At 24.1% G+C, this 12,149-nt stretch overlaps 1 protein-coding gene and 1 long non-coding RNA gene across 3 annotated transcripts in view; both read left to right on the top strand.

The window, feature by feature from the left end:
- Positions 1-529: 529 nt before the first annotated feature.
- Positions 530-12,149, top strand: part of LOC126906731 (uncharacterized) — a 16,922-nt gene continuing 5,302 nt past the window's right edge. For both annotated transcript variants that reach the window (XM_050687497.1, XM_050687498.1), the window contains exons 1-13: positions 530-785; positions 1,242-1,330; positions 1,389-1,529; positions 2,381-2,526; positions 2,622-2,809; positions 2,887-3,020; positions 3,074-3,253; positions 3,365-3,452; positions 3,897-4,103; positions 4,168-4,542; positions 5,134-5,326; positions 6,152-6,354; positions 9,525-9,933. In XM_050687497.1, the coding sequence (XP_050543454.1) occupies positions 654-785; positions 1,242-1,330; positions 1,389-1,529; positions 2,381-2,526; positions 2,622-2,809; positions 2,887-3,020; positions 3,074-3,253; positions 3,365-3,452; positions 3,897-4,103; positions 4,168-4,542; positions 5,134-5,326; positions 6,152-6,354; positions 9,525-9,933 (2,485 nt within the window). In that variant the 5' untranslated portion in view covers positions 530-653. The remainder of the gene's footprint in view (positions 786-1,241; positions 1,331-1,388; positions 1,530-2,380; positions 2,527-2,621; positions 2,810-2,886; positions 3,021-3,073; positions 3,254-3,364; positions 3,453-3,896; positions 4,104-4,167; positions 4,543-5,133; positions 5,327-6,151; positions 6,355-9,524; positions 9,934-12,149) is intronic.
- On the top strand, positions 10,401-12,129 carry LOC126906732 (uncharacterized). Its single transcript, XR_007704320.1, has 2 exons — positions 10,401-11,423; positions 11,675-12,129. It is a non-coding gene; the product is annotated as an uncharacterized LOC126906732 (long non-coding RNA).

Genomic DNA, 12,149 nt, shown 5'->3' on the forward strand with positions numbered 1-12,149 from the left:
ATATTTTGCATTTAATTTAAATTTACATTCTTATATTAAATGAATTAATTCACATTCATAATTCATACTGTACATATTGAATGAATTCGTACGAATGCATTCATTCCAAACCCTGTGTCTGAACCATTAAACATTTTCAAAGTCGAATATTGAACTCAGATTTTAATTAATAATTTGTATTATAATTTGTATCATTATTATATACCATATACAATCATGTATGGTATTGTTGAACAATGTTATAATAAAGTTTAATTTTTTTTTTAGTTATTTTAAACTTTGAAAAAAAATTATATAAGTAAGCTTTTAATTCAATTAAACGTATACATTTCAAAATCAACTTTAATGAGTTAATAAAATGTATTAATGGGTCTTACAATAATAATACTTATTAGTTAGTAATAAGATTATTCAATTTTAGTTATCTACACTGATACAGTTCTCGAATCAATTAATGGATAATTGATGTAGAGGAAATAGTTATCACTTTATCATTTATACATTCTGACAACGCTTGTACTCTTATCATACTAGACGCCTGACGCGTTGTTTTATGAATTGTGTGTGCGTGACTGATCGCGTAATGTCCATATTTTATATATTTGGAGAACTAGGATCACGGTTAAGTATTCAAAAATAAGTAAAAATAAGCAATGAGCATAACAGTAGCGTTAAATACAGAAAATAGTAATGGACGGCTAACTATAGGCGTACCAGCACACGAAAGCTGTGACGATTGTAATAGTATTGACATGGCTGAATTTGGCCACAAAAATAATGAACAGGTATTATATGTAAATTATATTAATTATAATAAGTTGATATGATAATATTCAGGATTTATTACCCGTTTTATTAATATTTTCTTCTTAAATTATATACTTATATGGACTTATTTTTATTTTAATCTTATAGCATTGCAAAATAAATATAACGCTACCAATTCAATTAATTATTTTTATTATTAATAATAATAAATTATTCAATTTATAATTATTTTTATTCACAATTTTAATACTTTAAATAAAAATCAATTAATTGTTTGTTTATTATATATTTTAAGCCTTTTTTTATTCGTAAGATATCACTTGTAGCTCAGAAGAACACTAGTAATTGATTCATTATTTAATATTTATATTTATCAACAATTTCATACAATCAATACTTTTCATTATATTATTTTAGAATAATGGCAACTGTTTTTGTAATATAATCAATAAGATAATATGTTTTTATTCTAGCTTCAAAAAGTTTGCAATCATCAGTTCAACCAAAAGAGCAAAGACTGCTGTTGTGATCTTTGTGATCTTATGAGCAACAATAATTTAAAGTATATTAATTAGTATATTAAAGTATATTAAGTAGTAAAATAATCTTTATTATTTTAGTGATAGTAGTGAAAATAAAAAGTGGGAAGAAAAATGGAGTTCCTTAATGAATTATATTCGTTCAGTTTATAGAATGGCTATGGATGGTGTTGAAATAGACCGATATCCAATTCATAAAATATTCAGAGAAGCAGCTGATGAGTAATTAGATATATAATTAACGATATAGGTTTTTACCTGTATAATTTAAAAAAAAATTATTGTTTAAGATAAACTTTTTTTAGGAATTTGTCTTTACATCTAAACTAAATAACTGTGGTGATTTAAATCAATTGCTTATATTATTTTAACTAGCGTACAAAAATTTATTATATCAATATGGGCAAGAAATAAGACAGTAACTTACTTTTTCTTACTTTGCAGGAAAATTAATTTAAAAATAAAATTTATTCTCTGATTACATGCTAATTTTATAAGTTGTTTTATTCCGATCCTTATTAAATTTTTGATATTTTGATGAATGTTACTATAAGAAAAGTAGGCCCTAATACAAATACCTCATAATCTCAAAATTGAATTTTTTGAGTTTTAACTTTTTCATTGTGCTTGGCAATATCTTCATTAAATTTAATATTGCCCATTGATATTGATTGTAATAAATTCTTTAAAACTCTTTAATTCTATTTTTGTTCTTTAAAATCTTGATGGCTCAATAAACCTTAGTAATTGAAAAACCTATTATAACTTATTATAAAAACCTATAATCTAAATCTATTTGAATTTACAATATTAATTTAAACCTAAAAAAATATTTAAATTAATAAGCCACAAAAAATACTTAAACTACTATCAATTTTAAAGTTTAAATAGTAGCTAAGAATTGATTTTATAACTTTTCTAAATTATGTCAGTTATTAAGTAAGAAAGTTAAGTTTAAAAGGAACAAGCAAAATATCACAAGTATTGGGGTTAAAATGTTTTTATGTTATCTTATTATTCATACTTACATAAATACAAATACTTATTATTTATTTTTAAATTTTCTTTTACAGATCTAAGAGTTGTGATTCTTATCATGTTTTTCAAAATGTTGAAAATCTTGTAATGGAGTTTGTATTAGAAGCAAGAGCAAAACAAGTACATATTCTTGAGAAAAAGAATAAAGATGCTCCAGAATTACCACAAGTGTTTGTTTTTTGTTAGTATTTATTTTTTTATTCATATAAATTTTAGAAAGTCAAATTAAATATTTTTACTGGATTTATTATTTAAAAAAATGTTATGTATTTTTAGGTTTATTAGATAGCTATAGAAAATTAATGGCAGCTGCAGATCATTTAAAGGAGGTTCTAAAACCTCTTGAAGATCATCATTTATCAAAATTTAATTTATCTTGGAGAATGATGAATCAGTATTTATATCATAGCCGACTTTATGCAGATAGAACTATCTATCATCTAGTGACTGCTTTTATTGAACAAGTAATTTAACTTAATATTCAAATTAAAAAAAATATATAACTATAAAAAAGATTATTAATATTTTCTTAAATGGATAGATTTTAGCAACACCTATGTTAGCCAATTCAACACTTAGTTCTAATTTAATTCATGACTATAGTAATTTTGTCAAAGAAGTAAAACTCAATATATCCGAGTGGGCTGAGGCAAGAACATGTATTCACAATGTTAAGTATGAATTACTTGATTCTTACCTTGTCTATTTTCATTAATTTATTTAATTAGGTGCAATGAAGTTTGGGCAATTGGCACAAAAAAATATAAAGAGTCAGTTCTAAAAGAGAGCAATGGATTAGACCCACCATCACCAACATCAGAAATTTCAGCTTGTTCAGAAAATTCAATAAATATGAGAAATAGTTCTACTCCTAATACACCTCCGCAGTCACCAACTCCTGAATTTAAGTATGTTTTATTTATAATAATTATAGTAGTTATTGTATAATATTATACATTTTAAATGCTAATAACTCACTATTTTTCTGATTGAAAAAAAATCATTTTTATTAAAAATAGGGAAAAATTTTATAATGAAGAATATGAAAATTTAGATGAAGATGAAGGTTCGAGTTATTGTGATTGCTTACGAGAAGCCTCTGTTGCAGTAAGAAACTTTTATTTTGATTACATTTTTTATATTACATTATACATTTTTATTAGTTCAACTCAATTAATACAACTATTGATTCATTTTGTCATGTATAAGAAACATTTATATTCATTTTAAAGTTTTCTTAATTATTTTTATACTTTGTATATGAAAAGAATTTTTGAAGGATATATTTATTATAAAAATGTTTGTAGTGTTATAAAAACTTATAATTATATTAAATTATGAACATCAATCTCCTAGCTATTCAAACTAGTTTTATTAAAATATCCCGATGTATCTCATGTCAATTATTAAAGAAGTAAAAAAAATAAGATTTTATTTTTTAATTTTCTTTTTGCAGTGATGTAATGATAAATAACTAAAAATCAAAATATTTTATCAATGTTGATCATTGTAAAAATATATTAATCTCTATAATTGTAATGATTCTTACAGGAAGAATCAAAACAAAGTATTTCAGAGTTAGAATTATTTGCTCACAATGAAAAATGTAGAAACCATCCAAAAAGTGCTGCTATATATTCTATGGATTCATTTTCATATTCTAATATTAAAGAGAAGATGGCCAATTTCTATGGAATAGATTTTATAAATAATAAAGATGAACCTAAAGATAGTACAGTTAATCAGTTTGTGAACAAAGTAAATATACTACAACAAATTTAATATACTGATAAGCTCATATAATGTAATTATTTGTTTCTAGATAAACAAGTTAAAAGGGTTTGAAGGCAAAATAGAACCCCAAATTAAATCAAATTCTATTGTAAATTCTAAATATGTATCAACAATGGATAAAAATTCACCTTGTTCTGTAGAACAATTTTCTAAAAAAAGATATCCATATCCAAGTATTAATAAACCTTCTGAATCTTCTACAAAATCTAACAATAAATCATCGTCCCATGGACATGCATGTCATAAACATACTGAACATACTAAAAGAATGCAACATCATCATGATGAAGCTTTAGAAACTAGTTCAGCGCGGTCAAGTCAAGATGATAATTGCTCAGAGAGATCAACTTCTAGTCCAAGACAGTGCGATTGTTGTTATTGTGAAGTATTTGGACATGGAGTAGTATGTTAACGATTACTATAGCTTCTCTTTTAAAATACAGTTTATTTATTTACATTACAAATAATGTCTAAATAATTTAAAATAATTTATGTTATTATAATTTGATGATACTTAGAAAAAACACGCTTATTTTGAAATAGGAAATAATTTCTATTTTTTCTAGCAATTGAAAACTATAAATGATAGGAATATGTTAATTTATTTTGAATGAAAAACTCTTTTTTCCTAAAAAAACTGAAATAATTTTACTATCATATTTAGTTACTCTAATTTCTGTTATCTTATTTAAAATGGGAATTCAATGTTTGAGTGTCAAAAAATTATTCATTATTTTGTTTATTCAAAGGCCTTAAACAAATTACATGTTATCTATTCAATATAATAAAACTTAATGATATTTAAAAGATATATACTATATTTAATTTACTATTAAATTTGGCCCTTAAAATATTTAGTTAAGAATATATTTTATTTATTTAGTCATTTAACACAGCGTGATATTTATTTTAATTCTTTGTTACTTATTCCATTTACATTGAAAACATTTTTTCTTTATGTTGAATCTTTATTTGATTAATTTTCTTATTGTAGCCTTCTATGGCACCAGTAAGCCGAAACTATCAAGAAATGAGGGATAGATTAAGAAATCTGTATCTTTTAAAAAAAGCAAAACAGACTGTTCACTCTTGTAATGATACTGCAAAACCACATCATAAACAAACTAGTACACAAAATATTTCTGTTAATTTATCAAATCAATCTCTTCAGACAAATGATAAATCTGGTAATTTCTTTTTCTTTTTATTTAATTGTACATTTTTTATAGAAGAATATATTTAACTATAATATCATATACAGAACAAAAAGGTATAGTCATTACTGCAAAAAAAAAAAATGTGTAAGCTGGCAAATTGTTCTTATTTTCAGCAAATAATATCAGTCATTAGTAGTCGATTTGAATAGAGATTTTGTAATTTTTTTTTTTATATATATATACTGTAAATATTGTATATTTAAAGTGCTATAATTAGATAAGTGTAAAACGTCCAGACATTCTGAAACATTTTCAAAATTAAAAGCAAAACAATTTTTTTAACAAAAGTTGTATGTGTTTTTAATTATTTTTTTCACATAGAAGATAATTTGGCCTTAATTGTTTAAAAAATGTACAGTAATTAATTTTTAAAATTAAAAGTTATCCCTTTTGACAAATCCTAATTTTAAAATATTGTATTCTTTATTACCAAAACGGAAAAGATTTTTTTTTCAATTTATAAAGTAAGTGTCTTCAACTAAATTAAAGTCTAGTTATTTTAACATTTAAATCAGGAAAATCCTGTAAAAACTGAAATTTTCAATTTAAATTTTCATATCCAAAAAAACACGATAAAAACAATATCTTCTTAGGTTTTCATCAAAATAATTAGTAATTACATTGTAAAATATTAACCTTTATCAAAAATTTTATGTTAGTATTAGGATAGAGAAAACTATAATAATGTTCACAATTATAAAATGGTTTTTTTTTTTTTTTTTTAAAGAAAATAATATTATATATAACATATATTTTATTTATGTTATTTAACTATTTACTTTTTTTTAAATTTAGGTCCTGTAAAAATTATTCAACAAAAAAAAGGAATAGAAGTCAATCCATCGAATAGTATTAAACCTAAAGATGTTCTAAAATATCAAAATAATGAACAGGGAATATTTAATAAACCTATTGATGAATTAGTAAATTTTATTGAAGGCAATAAAGCAGTTAATCAAAAAAGAGCTGCAAAAAAAGCTAGAAGACGTGAAAAAAAGGTATCTATTTAAATTAAAATTTTTAATTAGTATTTTTAGTAACTGACTAATGGAGTATTATTCAATAAAACTATGAGGAGTATTCAAAAAATATCGGGAATTTTCATTTTTCGCACATTTAGAGAGTCTGATAATCAAAATTTTTTTCGTTATGTTGGTACACATGTCCCAGAAGTATGATAAAAATTTCAGCTAGATTCATTTTTTACATTTTCAGTGGTACCCTTTAAGGTTAGACGTGTTTTTATGAGCTCAGCTATTTTTTTTTGTTAAAAAAATTAATCAAATTTTGAGTAAAAAATAAAATGTAACAAAGGTTATGGTGAGTCTGCCATGAGTAAAATAAGGGTTTACAAGTGGTATAAGCTTTTTTAAGATAACCGTGAAGACATTGAAGATGACAAATGGCACATCAACAACCGATGAAAACGTGGAAAAAGTAAAAGTAATGGTTATCAATGATCACTGAAACACAATCAGAGAAGTCACTAATGATATTGGAATATCGATTGACTTATATTATGAAATTTTTCCAAATGTTTTGAATGTGGAACACGTAGCAGCAAAATTTTTTCCAAAATTATTGAATTTTGAACAAAAACAGTGGCTAATGGAATTTGCTCTGGAGTCACATAATGATATCAATGGCAATGCAAAAATGTGTTATAATAGGTGACGAAACATGTTTTTATAGATGCGACATCAAAACTAAGGCTCAATTGTCCAGTAGTGGCATTCTGGATCGCCAAAACTGAAAAAGGCTCGACAAGTGCGATCAAACGTGAAGGTTATGCTCACTGTGTTCTTTGATTTTAATGGCATAGTGCATCATGAATTCTTAGCACGAGGTCAAACGAGAATTAGTGGCAAAACAATTCATGACTTTTGCACCATGATAATGCACCTGCTCACACATCATTGCTTGTTTGTAAATTTTTTACCAAAAACAATACTGCAACGCTGCCCCAGCCTCCATATTAGCCAAACACGGCTTCATGTGTCTTTTTTCTATTTCCAAAAATAAAGAGAACCCTAAAGGGCTGTCATTTTTCTAGCATAGATGATATTAAAAGGACATCGCTGAATGAGCTGAAGGTTATCCCAAAAATTTGGGATTTTGGAGTTTGAGAATTGGAAAAAGAGTTGGCATAAGTGCTTAATATTTAATAGGGACATTTTTGAACGCGACAAATAAATAAATATTTTGTTCAAAAAACGAAAAAAAATTTTAATTTTAAATATTTCAAAATAACCTTTTTCTTACAAACATTTTTTTGGGGGGATTAATAACAAACTTAAGCATAAGTTATTGAGTTCTAAGTATTTTAATACATAGATATGTACATAGGTATGTTGTGTATGTAGGTACACCTTGTATTAGTTTATGTGCACTCAGTCTGCAATTTATACCCATTCTATATATTGAAATGCTTATAACTGAATAACTACTTATTCTTAATTTGTTATCGACCCATCAATATTTTTTTTTTAAAGAAAAGCTAAAAATGGCTATTTTAAAATTTATAATTAAAAAAAAATTATTTTTTTTTATTAAATTAAATTATAAGTATGATTTTAACATAGTTCAAAACTTTTAATATTTTAAAAAAACAGTAAAATAATATAAAATAACCACTGAATTAAAAATTGTTAAATTTGTCTAAGCATTGTGGAGCGCTTTGTATACAGCGTGATTTTTTTATCATAACCCACTCAATTACTTACAGAGTAATAATAGTTAAAACATTTCTTTTTTTTTTGGTTATCTTCAGTTACACATTATTCTTGAATTATTAACTATGTAATACTTTTTAAGTTCATTCCATATGCCTGGTAAGGGTGTTAACTTTGTTTTTTTACACATATTTTGAATTTAATAAAATGTTTGGATTTTTAATTCAATAGTAAATAGCATTTGAATTATTAGTTTAACTTTATTAGTTTATTAGATATAAACATTTAAAGTTTCAAATTTTTGAGTTAATGTACATGTATAATACACAAGGGTTACAAATACAGGTAGCTAATTGGTTTTTTATGACGATATTAGCAAGCATATAGCCTTTATTATCAATGGTAATAAGACACATTGTTGTGTGTTTATAAACACACTAACTGGCAATACAGAAATTATACCCATTGCTAGTGATAATTGACAATAAACACTCCGTGACTTTTGTGTGATATTACAGGGTGATTTTTTTATCATAACCCACTCAATTACTTACAGAATAATAATAAATTAAACATTTTTTTTTTTCGATTATCTTTAGTTACACATCATTCTTGAATTATTAACTATGTAATACTTTTTAAGTTCATCCCTTATGCCTGATAAGGGTGTCAACTTTGTTTTTTTAAATGGTAACACATATTTTTAATTTAATAAAATGTTTGAGTTTTTAATTTAATAGTAAATGGAATTTGAATTTTTAGTATAACTTTATTTGTTTATTAGATATAAACATTTAAAGTTTCAAATTTTTAAGTTAATATACATATATAATACACAAGGGATTACAAATATAGGTAGCTAATTGGTTTTTTATGTCATTGCTGTCACAGTCACGGATTGTTTATTATCAATTATGACTATCAATGGATATACTTTTTGTATTGTCAGTTAGTGTATTTATAAACTCACAGCAATGTACCTTACTATCATTGATAATAATAATGCTGTGTACCTACTAATATTGATGTCATAAAAAATCAATTAGCTACCTGTATTTGTAATCCCTTGTGTATTATACATGTATATTAACTCAAAAATTTGAAACTTTAAATGTTTATATCTAATAAACTAATAAAGTTATACTAATAATTCAAATGTCATTTACTATTCAATTAAAAATCCAAACATTTTATTAAATTCAAAATATGTGTTTCCATTTAAAAAAACACCCTTATAAGGCATAAGAGATTAACATAAAAAGTTTTAAATAGTTAATAATTCAAGAATAATGTGTAACTAAAGAAAACCAAAAAAAAAATGTTTAAATTATATTTATTCTGCAAGTATTTGAGTGGGTTATGATAAAAAAATCACCCTGTATATATATATACATTTTTTTTGGAATTAAATATAGTTTAATACTATGTTTATACTACTGATGAAAACCCCAAATTAATCAATTATAATATTCAAAACCAAACGTTTTTTTTTTAAGGAAGAGATGGAGAGGAAAAAGAAAGAAGAAGAAGAAGCTGAAAGAAAAAGACTAGAAGAAGAAGAAAGAAAAAAAGAAATAGAAAGATTAAAACGTGAAGAGTTATTAAAAAAAGAAAGAAAGAGAAATAAAAACTTTATTAAACAACAAAAACAAGTAATAACAAGTAAAGGTCATCAGCAAAAAAAACAACAGTCATTAGATCAAACTTTAAAGAAAAAAAATAAACAGCAGCAAAATAAAATAAAGGACATACCTCTTAGTAAAAATGAAAAAAATACTCATCCTGATACAACAGATGGTGCTAAGATGGTAACTATTAAAAGAGATTCTGATAGTTCTAAAGTAACTATTACATTTAGAGGTGCTGTAGAAGATGATGTTTTATGTACTCTTTATGATAATGAAGGTAAAATATATAATTGAATAATTAATAAGAACTAGTTTAATACATAAATTCACATTTTAAGTTGTAACAATAACATAACAAAATATTATATACTGTAAATACTATCAACTTTTTTTAAACATTAAAAATATGCTATAAATAGATAAAAATAATCCTTTTTATAAAATATCATTCGAGATGAAAAATTTAAGTAGTCAAATTTATCAGTTTTAACTATATTTGTTGGTTATGTTAAATGTAAATTAACAGAGTAACTTTTTATTATTAAGGAAACTTAATCAGTTAATTAAGTCAATCTTATTTTCTATGTGTATCGCATAAAAGTTAATTTATGTTTTATTTCATCAATAAACTATTTAAAATTATAAAAAGTATTCTTAAATATTATTTTCTAAAATTTTGTTATCTTAATTACTTGAATTATGAAAGGACTACTACCAAATTAAAAAAAAAATATGACATTAAAATAATCAGAATATTGACACAGGTTGAAGTTCAAAAAATATAAATCATTTTTTGAAATTATTTAAGGTAATAAATAATTCTTATTTAAATAATAATTTAAATAAGAACAAAAAATAAACTATTTCGTAAACAATTATTGAAAAATATGAAACAAAAATAAATTTTTTTTAGTACTAATAAACAAAAATATTATAAATTAAAAAAAACGGTAGCACAGTGGGGTCACGGCATAGTAGAGACATTGCATAGTAGGGTCCAGTATAGATTTAATCTGACAGTGATTAAAATCACTATCATAAGAAACGCTTCGATGCAAATCTGTAGATAGTGTTTAATTTTAAAAAATTGATGGATAATTGCAAAAGCAACATCAACTTCTATTAAAATAAAATACAAAACCCATAATTATCATACAAAAATAGTATATTTTTCAATATGGTAGCCATTTGCGTATAGAAGATAGATCGTCGGGACAAATTTTTTTTTTTCATTTTGTAGTACATAAAATAAGCTTTAATTTTATATATGTTTAAAGGACGCAGTATTTCCGGAACATTTTCAAAAATTAAGTTGAAAAAGTTATTTTTTGTAAAAAAGTTACTATTTTAAATCCTCCCAGTGAGCAGAATAAGTGTTAGATTTTCAAAAAAAATTATATCAAATGAAAGGGAAATATCTAAGGTTTCAATACAAAAAAATATTATTTTTATTTGTTCATTTTTGAAAAAGTTATGGCAGTTTTAAGTACAAAAAACATCCCGATAAAATGTAATTTTTATCGCAAACATTACATTTTTTTTTAAATTTTCGACAGCCATTTGCACATAGAAGATAAGATGTCGGGACAAATTTTTTTTTTTCATTTGATAGTATATAACATAACCTTTGATTTGATATATGTTTAAAGGACGCAGTATTTCCGGAACATTTTCAAAAGTTCAGTTGAAAAAGATCTATGTTTTTTACAATATTTTAAGTTTTGAACGCCCCCTATATAAGGGGAAATTGTCCAATTTTAATAAAAAGTATGTCAAATGAAAGATGTACTTATAATGTATTTAGAAAAAAAAAATTTGTGCTGATATATACATTTTTCAAAAAGTTATAGCATTTTTAAGTTGAAAATTTAAAATCGAAAATCGAAAATTTTAACACAAAAATAGTGTTTTTTTAACTACGGCAGCCGTTTAAATGTAGAAAAAAAAGTGTCGGGACAAATTTTTTTTTTTCATTTTGTAGTACATAAAATAAGCTTTAATTTGATATATGTTTAAAGGACGCAGTCTTTCCGGAACATTTTCAAAAATTAAGTTGAAAAAATTAATTTTTGTAAAAAAGTTGCCATTTTAAATCCCCCCCAATGAGCAGGTTAAGTGATAGATTTTCAAAAAAATGATATCAAATGAAAGGTAAATATCTAAGGTTTTAGTATAAAAAAAAATTATGTTGATTTGTTGATTTTTCAAAAAGTTATGGAAGTTTTAAGAAAAAAAAGTGAAAAAATTTTGAAAATTAGCGATTTCTAAATTTGTAGTTTTTTTGGATATTTCCCCCATTTGCGGGGAACGAGGGAATTTTTTTCAATTTTTAAGGGTAATGTCTTCAACTAGATACGATTTGTGATCTTTTGACGTATTTTTGAAAGAAATCGGTCCAGTGAGAGCTGAGAAAAAGTGGCAACAGACATAAAAAAAAAAAAAAACACATCATAGTAAAATTAATACCTTCTCCGCTTCGCATCGAAGCTAAAA

Source organism: Daktulosphaira vitifoliae, unplaced genomic scaffold (genome assembly GCF_025091365.1).
Source record: "Daktulosphaira vitifoliae isolate Bord-2020 unplaced genomic scaffold, ASM2509136v1 Scaffold_5, whole genome shotgun sequence".
Lineage (NCBI taxonomy): Eukaryota > Metazoa > Arthropoda > Insecta > Hemiptera > Phylloxeridae > Daktulosphaira > Daktulosphaira vitifoliae.